The sequence below is a fragment of the Gavialis gangeticus genome, unplaced genomic scaffold (assembly GCF_001723915.1).
Source record: "Gavialis gangeticus isolate Ggan-Ray unplaced genomic scaffold, GavGan_comp1, whole genome shotgun sequence".
NCBI lineage: Eukaryota > Metazoa > Chordata > Crocodylia > Gavialidae > Gavialis > Gavialis gangeticus.
The window spans coordinates 37231455-37245133 of record NW_017729033.1 but is presented as its reverse complement, the minus strand read 5'-3'; the positions used below and the strand labels follow the sequence as shown (position 1 = coordinate 37245133).

General features: G+C 41.3%; 1 protein-coding gene across 1 annotated transcript in view; it reads right to left on the bottom strand.

The window, feature by feature from the left end:
- The window catches only part of LOC109303956 (ADP-ribosyl cyclase/cyclic ADP-ribose hydrolase 2-like), a 42186-nt gene extending 28689 nt beyond the window's left edge, over window positions 1-13497 (bottom strand). Inside the window, 1 exon segment of the mRNA XM_019526366.1 lies at window positions 13145-13497. Within this exon segment, the coding sequence (XP_019381911.1) occupies window positions 13145-13305 (161 nt within the window). The 5' untranslated portion in view covers window positions 13306-13497.
- Window positions 13498-13679: the final 182 nt, after the last annotated feature.

Sequence of the window (13679 nt, the reverse complement as noted above, 5' to 3'; positions counted from 1 at the left end):
GGCAGGGGGTCAGACTTGATGATCTGCTCAGGTCCCTTCCAACCCTACCGACTCTAAAACTATGAAACTATGACTCCCCTATGGTTTTTAAAGATGGATATGCGTTGGAAGCACTCCTTTTCTGTGGTTTTGACTGGCCCTAGCAACTGTGGTAAAAGTTACTTTATAAAAAACCTTCTGGATCATGCTGATAAAATGTTGTCTGTTATGCCTGAGAATATCATGTGGTGCTATAGCTGTTGGCAGCCTTTGTATAAAGAACTGCTTTGTAAATATCCTTTTATCAAGTTTGTGGAGGGTCTACCGGACAGTCTCAATGACGACTGTTTGTTTCCTCCTAATAAAATAAATATGGTTGTGGTAGATGATTTGATGGACTCTGCTTGTGACAGAGGTGAAGTCGAGAAAGCCTTTACCAAGTACGTGCATCATCAGAATCTTAGCATTATGTATATAGTTCAAAATGTTTTCTGTCAAGGGAAAAGAGGCTGCACTATTACCCCTAATGCAAAATACATGGTTTTGTTTAAAAACCCCAGGGATAAGCTATAGATAATGTCCCTGCAGCAGCAGATGTACCTGGGTAAGGCCCAGTTCTTTCTAGAAGCTTTTGAGGATGCCACTAAAACACCTTACAGGTATCTGGTGGTTGATTTAAATGCTTCTACCCTGAATGTTTTAAATTAAGAACAGGGCTTTTTCCTCCCGACCAATTAGCTCCTTATTCTTTAAAAAAAACAACGGGTGGGAATAAAAAGAGATGATGTTGTGGAGGCCTCTTCTTAGTGCTGGAGACAGTAGAAGGGGAACATGTCTAACCGCATAAAAAGAAATTTGGCTTTCTTAAAACTGCTTCTTCAATCCTCCCCACAGCAGAGAAAAGCTATACTCTGCTCGGCCTCTGACAATTTACTAGCAGCCATTTCAGAAATTGCTCTGAACACCTTAGAAGGAAACATCCCTTTGACACCGCATCAAATTCACGTGCTGAAAGAAGAGATGGGGGATCATAAAACACCTAAGCAACAAAAGACTGCCTCTTAAAAAAAAAAAGAAACAACTGGTGAAACAGTCTGGGGGATTTATTGGCCCTCTGTTAAGTTTTGCTCTCTCTCTGATTACGGTATGGGACTTTTGGCTAGCCGGTGATGGAGCACTCAGAAAAAATGTACCTGGTGCCTAAACATGAACTGGAACAATTAAGGGGTCCCCAACCACCTCAGCAAAATATCAGAACCGAGGCAACCTGCTTATTGGATGCTGAAATGAGGGATATTCTCCAAAGACCGGGTTTACCAGAATATGATAAGGCTAAACTGTATGCCGCCCTGCTTCAGAAATACCTGACCTACGTAAAGCAGGGTGATCTGGACAGAGGGAAATTAACCCAGTTTCTGCTGGAACAGACCCCCTAGGAATTCCCACAAACCCCAACACCGTCGTTCAGGAAGTATTGGACAATGTGCATGCCTGATACAGGAAAAATGCTAAAGTGTTGCTCACTAAGCTGAGCCAGCACAAAGATATTTCTTCTTGATGATCAAGGGGGTTTTGTCTACAAAGGGATGCTCGTCAAGGATTCTACAATGCTTAACTTGGTCTGGAGAACCCTTCAGAGTCATGCTGGGACTAGTAAATGTCTGCCTAAAGGCTGGGACATCTTTATGAAAGCCATGGCCAAGCTGAACGTACCATCTTCTGTTATGGGCAATGCCATGAATCATGATAATCTGGAACGCCTAAAATTATCTGCCTCAGACTAAGAAACACCAACAGCACCACCTAAGAAGCAAAAAACTGTCTCTAAAAGCCATTGGCTCTCCATGTAAAGTTTTACACTTTGAATTAAATTATTCTATACTGCTATAAAGTTTTTGTCTACAGAGGATTTTTTAAATGAAAACACTAACATACACACATTTAAACAACAACAGCTTTTATTTACACAATCAGCTGAGTGTTTTATTTAGACAAAGCATTTGTGAAAGTCATAGCAAGAAATGCATGTCTGGGCATGTTGAAACATGTTTTGAGCAGGCCTTGCCACATGGAAATTTTTATATTTACTTTTTACAAAATGCATCGCCACCCTATCATTTTGTGCAACTCGTCGGAATAATAACATTTAAAAATCTGGTCAAACGATAGCCCCTTGCTACGGTGGTGTAGGAAAAACACATGATGGTATCCGCAGGCAACAGACTGGGGATCTTGTAACTGTTTCACCTGAAAAGCAGTGTCAGTAGCGTTCTTGTTTAAAAACAACATAACGCTTTGAGGAAAAAGCACTGTTTGGGGGTGACCGTATGAGTCAAAATTCTCTGCGGTTCCGATCCTCCAGATAAACAGCCAACCAGTGTTCTCTGGGTTGATTATATGGGTGTGTGTTGACCACCAAGCTCAGGGGCCTTTGAGACAGTCAAGTCTTAGGAAGCCAGTCGCAGGGGAAAACATCTAAAAAAATTTCTTTGGCATAGGGGCATGAGGATAAAACCCTAGTGAGCTGTTCGGTGTCCATCTTCACATGTAGTCAAACAGGACGTTTCTCCTCTGATTTATTTCTGTGATGTTGTCAAAGACCCCGTACATGATCGTGTTAACTATGGTGGGCAAAGCGTATTTCTGCTCTCAGGTTCCCAGTTTTAATTGGCAAATAATGATCAGCACACTCCTGATCATGAGACAGGTCAAAGGCAAATAAGGCGTACCCCAGAGCAAACTCCTCAAGGTTGATTATTAGGGCCCAGTCTTTCATATGTTTACCGGCTGTTTGCACCAGCTGCAGGTATTCTCTCACGCAGTTACTGTTCTCAAAATCTGGTTGTAGGGGTTTTGTCGGGGTTTGTTCTCCATCAACGTAGGGTCCCACCAAATTCATGTTGTAATGTTTAAAGTTAAAGGGGTTCTTAGCATAATTCCCACTAAAGGCATCATTATCCATGAACCTGATGATGATGAGTTTGGGCAACTGCCCCAGAAACAGATTCTCCTGGTTGCTGACTCAGCTGCCGGCAGGAATGCTAAACACTTTCGTACCCACGCGGTCTATGGGGTATTTAGTGTTGGCCATAAGCAAGGCCTCTGCATGACCCAGTTGGACGCCCAGGGCTACTTTCACTTTTTTCACAAACAGTGAGGTGGATGTGAGTTTTAGTTTACATTGGCCAGCTGCTGCGGCCCCCATCAAGCAGAAGGCATCTTTCCTGCATGTCAGTTTAATTTTCAGATCCACGCCATTCAGCAACAATTTTTCTTGAAAAAACAAATCGCTATGGAGATGACCAAGCAGCTTTATTTTTTTGCTCAGGTCTGTCAGGTTTGCCCATCTCCGAAACCCGTGATTATTGCCATCCCGCGTGACCATTTCATGATGCCCGGGGTATCTTTGTAAAACAGAAAATTGTGTAGTTAGGGTGTCATCACTGTAGTTGAGAACCAATTCAATGAAGGCTTGGTAAGTTGTTGCTCTGGCTTATGAGATGACCTCCCAGAGTGACATCCAGCTGACTAAAGACAAAGGCTAGCGGGTAATTCACCAGACCCACTGCTTACCTAGCATCAAGATCAGTTCCATCGCCTTTTACAGTCTTGCAGCAAAGGTACAGCAGTGTGTTGTTCAAATCCATGTATTCTTCACCATTCCTGGCTATGGAAAAGTCTAGGGGGCTGGACTCAATAATAGCTGAGAGTGGGGGGATCTCAACATATAGGCTTTTCTCAATGCAGGTCTGCGTAGGGGCTATTTGAAACGCATCCAGTTCAGATTTGGCTCATTTTTCAGACCCACAGTGAACAAAGGCCATGGTGGTTAAAATATATTTCTGTTTCTTCCAGGAGAGTGCCCCTTCTTTCTCCCAGGCTGCTTCTTGGTTTTTCACGTGTGGTGGCCCCGTCGACTTACCTTCTTCTTTTTAAGGAGTTGAAGAGGTCCTGCACATCTGGAGTGTGGTGCACCTCTCTTTCTTTTAAGGCTCTTTCTTTGAATATATATGAGGCCAGACACTTCCTGCTTTCCCAGCTTGACCACGTTATCCAGGACAGCTTGGGAGACATGACTGATCACATCTTTGGCTGTGTTTTGTGCCACATTTTTGGTGTGCGGCTTAATAATCTCCAGACCCCTTCTCAAAAGCAGAACGGCTTTTCTAAAGAGAATGAGAAATATGCCTCCCACACCAGCCCCATACATCACGGGCACCCCAACATCTGGGAAGACCATACCTGGCCTGGGCTCTATAATAATTTCTGTACAAGTTAGGGTCCCTATAGTTTTTTACCATCATCATCGTGTTTTTACTTATTTTAAAATCTCAAAGTCTTCTGGGAGCGTAGGTGAAGTTTAACGATCACCTTACCACAACGAAATGAGACAGGTTTGTTCTGATCTGTCTTTATTTCAATGCTGATTGTGTCGATGTGGTGCTGACTAATGGGGACATAATGTGGGTTGTCGTATGTAATGGTGACAAACTCATTGTTGCTTCAACGGACAGGGATGCAGCATAGCAAAGGAACCGAAAACTCCCCAACAAGCTGATGTTCCACAATGTTCTTGTAGACATACAGTGAATTGAACCCTCTGGTAATATTAGCTGGGAAGGGTGTTTTTTTAACAGAGGCCCCAGGTAGCATTCCCAAAATATAGGCTAGCTCACCATGCATATGAAAACTATAAGAGTTATCTTTGGCTTTAAGTCTCACTTTTCTGATCACTTGGTCATAGTGCATAACTAATTCAGGTGGAGTAAGGTGGGTGGTAATTGTATTGTTTACAAGATCCAGTAACTCTGTGATGGTTGTATAATACCCCCGAGGCAGGAGGTACCCCCATTTTTTAGTCCCAGAAATGATTTTGAAAGGGGTGTCTTCATTGATGTTGTTCCAGCTGTGCGGGTATTGTATTTCTGCTAACCCTATCTCCTAGTTCCGCAGCAGATTCAGAGGTTTAACCAGCTGTATGGTAAAGTTTGAGCTGGTGTTCTGCGGAAAAATCCTGGGCAAAGTTATGTAAAAGCTGCCATCGCACATCTCGGCCTTCTGTCTGAGGTACCCCTATATGTTACAAAATGGAAGGCTTCCACCCAGCTGTTAAATTTAGCCAGCCATCCCAACCATTTCACCAACAACTGCTTCTTTCTTCCCTTTCCTTTTGTTACTAGAACTTTTTCAACTCTGTAAACTCTGTTCTGATTGGGGTGCACTTTTTGTAGTTCTTCAGGGTAAAAAGAACCCTTGATAGGTTCATCTTCATAATCTTTTAGGCAGTCTACAGGCATCTGCACACGTCTAAGGACTTCATCCACTATGAAAATCTCATCGGTGAATGTTTTTTCACAACCTTTTTCAAACCTCCCTTTGGTCCTAGACCATCCTCACGTGGTCTCCTTTTCTAAACATGAGTGCTGCTGGTTTTATTTTGAAATAGTCCCCATACATGGTTTTCCACACCCATGAAGAGTTTGAGAAGTTCACGTCAACAGGTCTGGTGTGGATAGTTCTGTGAAAACTGTGGTTGTAGCTCTTTATAAACTCTGGTAACACATTAATGTAGCAAAAGGTGTTGCAGGCTGTAAAATACCTCTACATTTTTTATTTTAATGTTCTATTAAACCTCTCTACCACCACCGCTTTCACTTCACTGTTCGTCACAAAATGGTGAATATTATACTGTTTTAACAGTTTGCTTCAAGACTTATTAAATTCTTTCCCCCGATCAGTCTAATTTTTGACGTACGCAGCCCTCTGTAAAACTGGTTTTAAAGGCCCGAGCTATTTCACCGCCTGACTTGTGTTTTAGACACACGGACAAGGCGTACTTTGATAATATGTCTATTGCTGTTAAGATGAACTTAACCCCACGATTGTGCTTGGAAAACTGCTGCATATCCACCAAATCTGCCTGCCATTGTGCATCAGTATCTGAAACTATCTGAAAATGTCTTCTTGCCAGTTTGTGTAGGGTGTAAGCGTCCTGATCTGAAAACCAGATGGCCACCCCGCTTCTGTTCAGAAACTTATGCTGCCTTTTGGAGGCTTCAAAGTGTGTTCACCCTGCCAAAACCGCCAGCTTCACCAGGAGAGTAATAAACTTCCTTTAACATAACCCCCTGTGTAGACATGTCTGGTAACTGCTGCCCCACACCCACCCCATGCTAATACCCATGTGGTGCATTCAAACGCTTGAGAACAAATTTAAAACATGGTAAAACAACGTTTATTAAGCAGGTAATAAATACAACATTAACGAGGTCTTCAGCCTCATCTTGAACAGGGGGTGGGATACTTTTTTATTTGAAAATAGCCCCCGAGTACACCCCTGCTTGGTGACCTCTGTGGGCTCGTAGCCCTGCTGTGTGACTTCCATGGGCTTGTAGCCCTGCTTGGCAATCTCCGCAGGCTCAAAGCCAGGGTTAACAGTCATTGTCTTTGGACAAAAATGTTGCATCAGTCTTTGGTCTTGAACTGCTCTCTTTTGGACATGGACAAAAACAGTTCATGCAAAAGACCTTTATTTTGGTGGGGTGCCAATGTGCATGCTTTGAAAGCTCTCTATGAAGGCATCGTCTACCTGCAAAAACATTGTTATTAATACAGGACCAGACAATTACAAGAAAATCACCCACACAAAAATCATCTATATTAGTTACCTCAGCAGAGTCCCTTGAGACTGAGTTGTCCTTGCTCTCCATGGGCGGTTCTGATACGATCTGCTCAGGTTCTGTCACGGTCCTTGGTCTTGTTTTGGTAGACTTGGCATCCATCTCACACTCCTGAATCTCCTCCATGTCTGCCCCACCCCATGTCTGAGCACAGTCTCAAACAGAGGGGTCATTTGGGAAAGCAGATAGACCTGGTGGGGCTTGCAGCCTAAATCCCAACCCCTCTACTCACTCCAATTGGTTCAACGTCATTCTTGGGAGGTCCAAGGCCTCTGAACCCCCCCCCCCAATTGGTTGGGGGTGGTGGGGCGGGTTGTTAGAGGGGTCACACCATCCAACTGCCACCCCATAGGCCATGCCTGTGCTCTGGGAGGGGGGGCTAGAGCAGTCTGGGACCTAATAGGTCATAACTGTACCACGTGATCTAGGGTGGTTCTTGCAGCATGAGGGGTTGGGCTTTGGGGGTCTGCACAGGCTGTCCTTCTGATGTCATGGACCATGTGGTGATGGTGTCACACACCACGTGACTAGGGGAGGGGGCAGAGTTGCTGATGTTACACACCACGTGACAGGAGTCAGGGGGTGGGCTGATGATGTCACACACCATGTGACTGGGGTCAGGGGTCAGGGGTAGTGACGTCGCACAATATATAAGGGGAAATGGGTGGAGCTAAGGGTGCAGGACTTCCGGTCCCACGCACCTGTCACGTTTGCATTGAAGGGTGGTGTGCCTATATACTACTCATGACTATAAGAATTTCTGCAGGGATGTCTGTGTTGTTCAGGGGTTGGACCTCTTCACACTCCCGTGACACACATGTTAGCAGAAGTCTGTAGTATAGCCATGGCATATGTCTTTTCCATTTGAAACTCATGTCATAATGTGTGCTTTTTATTTAGCCATGCTTCTTTCAGCATTGTGGCTATAGTAGAGGGGCAGGCCTCTCTGTATAGTTCTTGGAGATACTAAGCACATCTCTGAGATGCTGAATGTTCTCAGTTCTTACAATCACAGATTTAAGGTGCTATAGATTTAGACTGGACCCTTGTAGTAATCAAATCTGACCTTCTGTATGAGAGAGGCCACAGACTGACTCAGTATCAAGTTTACAACTTCTATTGAACTGTAGTGCATCTTTCGGAAAAAACACAGAGTTTCAATGTAAAGACATCAAGCTACCACCTCTTTACTCAAGTTGTTCCAATGGCCTTCTTTGTGTCTTTTTTCTGGCTTTAGCTTCCTGCCACCAGGTCTTTTCCATTAAAAAGCAGTCTACTATAAGAAATCTTCTTTCCGTGTAGGAACTTGTAGGCATTGTTTTTAAGTTAACTCTTAAACTTTTCACTGACTTCAATGGCTGTTAAAGTCCAGAAGTAAATGTCTGAATAATTAATTCATTTACTGCTTTTTTCTATTCACTTCTCTCATCTCATATCTAAGCAGATAAATTATCATTCTACTGTACTACCTAAGGCATCTTAATTAACAAAAATACTTGTTGAAACTATGGCATGATGAAGGCTTGTTGTTTAGGACAACTTTTAGCAACCTTAAGAGAGATAACAATGAGTTATGCTGGGTTTATTTAGCAGACAGCTAAAAATATAAGAAGATATTATATTTTAGAAACTTGAATTTTCTATACTGCCCAGCAATACATAGAATATAAATGTGTATATAGTATCTACACACACATATATGTGTATATAGTACTATATATAGTAAAGTACATGTGTAATTATAGCATTTTCTTATTAGAAACCTTCATTATACACCACAATATTATTTTAATTCTAACCCCTTACTTTTATATGATAGTGATCGGAAAAAAAAATCCACTTTTGACTGAAGTTTTCCTTTTGTTGTTTTAATCCAAAGATAATTTAAAATGTCTGAGCAAAATCTCTTCACTCATGTTTTACTCACATGAGAATATTTAATATATTGTTAAGAGTTTTGTGTTACACAACTTCAAAAGTGTAAACTGCCCTACACCTGCATTGGCTTGGGACCAATTTGGAAATAAATTACAAAAAAATTAAATAGAAGGGGTGCCTACAGAAGTATTCCATGCACATTTTACAGTGCTGTAATTTAGAGCACTTTCTATAGCACTATACAGTTACAGAGATCTTAAACATGACAGAAGTTCACCGTTTGGTGGAGGAGTCTCCCTCCCTGCATTTTCCAAGGTAGGAGGCAGAAAGTGCTCCACAGCTGCCTGGGACTTCTCCACTGGTCAGAAATTTGACCCATTTTTAAAGTGTTATAAAGCCATGCACTTCTGTTAAGTCATGGCAATAAAGCATTTTAAAGGGCAAAAAGCAACTTCTGTACATACCCAAGCATATTAAAAATTAGAATATCTATTTTGCAACTGTGACATGGCATTTCCATTTTGTTTTGATTTACAGTAATTGTTTATAGGACTGCAAGAAAACATGAAAATGCATAACACTAACATTGGCTCTGCAGCTCTTGCTTTCTATAATGCCAGTTGCTACTGTGATTCAGGAAAGCACTTTGCTGTGTACCAATATCCACCCTTATTACAGTCATCCTTTCCTGCATGGATACACTTTTAAGTATATCCTCCACCTGCTTTGCAACTTTGGATACAGACACTGATATCACTGGGGAAATCGAAACAAAAAGCTCTTTTTTATTATTATTTTTTTCTTAAACAGGAAAATTCCTTTAATATTGTTGCCTATCCCCTTTTTTATGTGATGTGATGTGATGGGAAGGAAGAAGTGTCCAAGAAATGAATCCATTATTACTTTGCCATCTAAAGTTGTATCTCATAAACCCATTTCAATGGATGGTTCCATAAACATTTTTTAAATATTTTGTTAGATTCCTTTTTAATCACAAGGGGTAAAAAAATTCAAAAATGTAAAATTTACGCTTTTTTTTTTCATTTGGATAAAATGAAAGTTAAACACTTTTGAAAGTCTTACTCAGGGTTAACTCTAAAAATCAGAATATCAATTAATGAATATAAAATAAAAAATCAGAGGGGAAGACTGTTTAGAAGCTATTAATAACCTGAAATCCAAATTAAACTATTTAACATCCAAAAAGTTTTATTACAGAAGTCCTATGTTTTCTTTAAAAGGTTCACATTAAATACTATTCAGTAGAGGACACAGGATTCTACCCATATAAGAAATTAAATTCAAATTCTATCAGGATCTGTTAAAAGCAGATTGGAAATAACATATATTAACATAATACAGATCTGTAGTTCTTATGCTGTTCTGCAAAACCAACCATTCAGTGATTCGGTCTACTTCCCTAGTGTAGCATCCTTGTTGGGTAAAATCATTAATCACTACAAGAATCCCGAAGCTAAAACAACCAAATAGTGATGAAATCAGCAGACAAGGAAGGAGCCATTGTCAACCCAAACTGCAAAAATTAGATCAACAGACAACTCTCTTACACCAAGTATTGTAAGAAACTGAAAAAGGTCTTTACACCAGTATTCATAGGCGACTGGTAGGAGGTGCACGGGGGTACAGATGCCCCCCCTGGCGGGGCCACTGTGCCCCCTGATGGCCAACACTGATGCTGTCAGTAGGGCTGGTGCCCTCCTGACAGGGCCACCACCACTGGTGGCTTCTGAAGGTTCCCGCCTAGATTCAGGAGGCACCAGTCACTCATGCCAGTATTCACCCTTGAACTCAAAGATACCAAATACTTTCTCCATCATTTCAAAGAAAAAAAACTATACAAACCAATGTCTTATCTGCCTTTCATTGAAACATTGTACATGCCTCCTAAAATATACAAACAAGAAAACCTTGAAAGACTCATCATATCCAACTGCAGTATCTATGCTGAAGAACATTCAGGGTTAATAGCAACCATCATCTAATCCACTTATCACTCAAAGAAATTTTCTACAAAACATAACAGGATTTCTCAACAAAATCCACAACGTAATCTACCTTCCTGAGAAGACTGTATTTGCCACCAGGGACATCACCAGGGACCCTGGTTTCCTCTGATTGAAAAAAAAATCCCCAAGTTTTAGATTTTAAAAAAATAACCCAAAATCCACATTTGTAATATATAAGCGGTGTTTCATTTTGATCACAGAAATATGTACTTTTTTATTCCAAAAACATGCGTTTTTTTTTTTTAATCAGAAAAAACCAGGATCCCTGGACATCATTACTAACGCCCCCTACCTAGAAAACATTAAAGCCTTACTGAACCATGGGCAACTCAGATTTCAAGCCATAGTGAATTGCGTAACTCACCTGTTTTACCTCAGCCAAAAGAATTTTACCTTTTAACATCTGGCTCTGCAAAACCATGAGCACAAGGATGACCTCCCTCCAATTTGCCAACCTCTTCATGAGCCACCTTGAACCAGATTTGAAAGATGTACTGCTAAATCTGCCCTAAATCAACTGTATTTACTTGAATCCAGAACAAGATTTTTTCCACCCAAAATCAGCTTGAGGGTGTGGGAAGCTTCATCTTGGATGTGAGTACCATCCTGGGGTGGGAGTGGGTAAATTCCAGCTCTGGCCTCAAGCTCAGGGCTGAGGCTGGAGCTAAGCCACCCTCTGCCTTGGGCCAGGATGGCTCGTTTTTCATGGGAGAGGACATGTGGCCAGCGGGAGCATGGTGAAGAGCCTGCAGCCTGCCCCCTACTTGCCTCCCCCCATGCTTGTGCCTGCCCCCGAACCTCCTGCTCCCCTTCCCCTAGTTACCACTTCCCCCCTTACCTTCTCCGGTTCCTGTCCTTCCAGCTCCAACCCAGCCTTGCTGGGATCTGCTGTCTCTTCTCCCTGGCTGGGCTGGGCCAGCGTGAGGCCAGTATGTATTACATTGATTTATATATGGTATTTCCTAACTGGGAACATGCTACTGCCAACTGCCCTGGAGGAATAGAGGTGCAGCAGGAGGTAAGGGTTGAGGGAGGCAGGCGGCATAGGGGAGCAGGACACAGGGGAGATGGGCTGAATGGGGGACCAGGGGGTGGGGGAAGCAGGGAGTGGAGGGGCGAGCACAGGCATGAAGTGCAAGGGGTAGGGGACAGGCACAGGCACACAGAGGCAGGCAGCAGCAGGGCATGTGGCAGTGGGCAGGCAGCATGGAGGGCTGGCATCTCACGGATCTAAAATCTGTCTTTGCCTACCAAGGATTATCCAGCAGAGAAATTGGCTGCATCGTTGAATAAACCATGTGGATGCAACAAACTTACTATATATTACAAAAAAAACCAACCCCAAACCAACTGCAAATTTCAGAAGTCAGTTTAAATATAACAACTCTTCTTTAGTTTCTAACCACTTCCACTAATCATTGCTCTGTTACACAGGTTGGTTTCTCACTTCCCCTTTTCAGTGATCACTCTCTATCCTAGAATGTGGTTAAACAAAAGTAATTGTTTTAACTAATATTTAACTCAAACTGTATCTGCTGCTTTCTCAGACCTAAAGAAAGCTATTCTGCACCTAAAGTCTTATTGAATATCTCTCCTTACATAAATAATTCTCTTCAAGTCTCTTTTGGTGACATAGGTGTAATTTTGTCTCTCACTGAATTGAGTTGTCAGTCCTGAGCTTCTCCTCCATAAAGTCACAGGAGACCTGGTTTAGGATACCACCTGGAATAATTTTTTTGTAGTTTATACCTGTTGCTTTCACCTTAAGGTTCTGCAACATTTTTTTTCGCTTCCATTTCTGGTTCTGGCTTCCTCTCCTTCTACGAAACTTTCTCATTGTCCTTCCAGGTAGAAGATAGCATCCTTGAGATTAATTGGTGTCTTTTTAAGTGACTCATGAGAGGCATGAGTTTTTGTAGGCAACAACATATTTTGTCAGAAGCTTTCCAGAAAATTTCTGCCCAACTCTTACAGAACGACTTACAAAACATAGATGAAGGTCTTATAACAAGTCTGTTTTTTTGTAATCAGAAAGATAGAAATGACCTTTTCAACATATAAGAACAACCTAGTGTGTCCACTTAATTTTTTTCCAAGAAAACACCAGAATCTTTCTGTTACAAACAGTTCAGACTAAACCCAACTAAAAGCACTGGTAATACTCATTTCACAGTTTTAATATGTTTTCAGCACTGTTCCTCAAATGTGCTTAAAAGTCTATTGAATGATTTAATGAAACCAAAGTTTAAGGTTAAAAACAGTACATGAAACAATTCAGTAGGACGTATATTTGGTGGCAGGAAATTCACAAACAGTAAAACACAGAGCACAGAAGTTTTCAAGTCCATTAGATATCCCATTCCCTCAGCATTTTCATCAATGGACCCTGCAACCTAGCAAAGAAAAGATGAGATAATTCTTGAAAACCTGAAAACGTTGCTTTGTTTTGACTAAATTTCTTAACATCAATTTTTTTGTTCTGGCCACCTGAGTTGGTTTTGATAGGGTTATTTATATAATGAATGCTTCAGTATCAGGACTATGAATTAAAAACCATTAGACAAAAAGACAAATACTTACCCAACAGCAGGATTCACAATTCTAATATATTCATAACACCTTCCAATTATAATGCTGTCCAGGTTAGGTGTTGTACCTTCACCTTTCCATTTCTTCCCATCTACTCCTGAAAAGTCCTTACTGAAAAGAAGAACTAAGAGAAGCAAGAAAAGGCTGTTCATTCTGAATCCTGGAGAACAGAAGTCCTAAAAAAAAGATAAATCTTGAAGTCCAAATTGAAAGGATTAGGCTGCAACAAAGTTTTTAACACTTGTGATTATCTCTGTGACAAGTATCTTAGTACATAAATCATTTTAAGCAGTCACAAAAAATACATTCTGGTTCCTGGAGTAGCAAAAGAATACATCACTTCCTTGAAAAGGAAATGTTTTCAAAGTTACAAAGACACAAATTAGAAATTCTAATAGTGCCATCTGGTGACAACTGATTAGTATTACAATCCCGCTTAATAGAGAAAAGAAAAAGAAAACTTGTCTCGTGTTATTTCATAGTTTTATAGTTCCTAGGGTCAGAAGGGACCTGAGCAGATCATCAA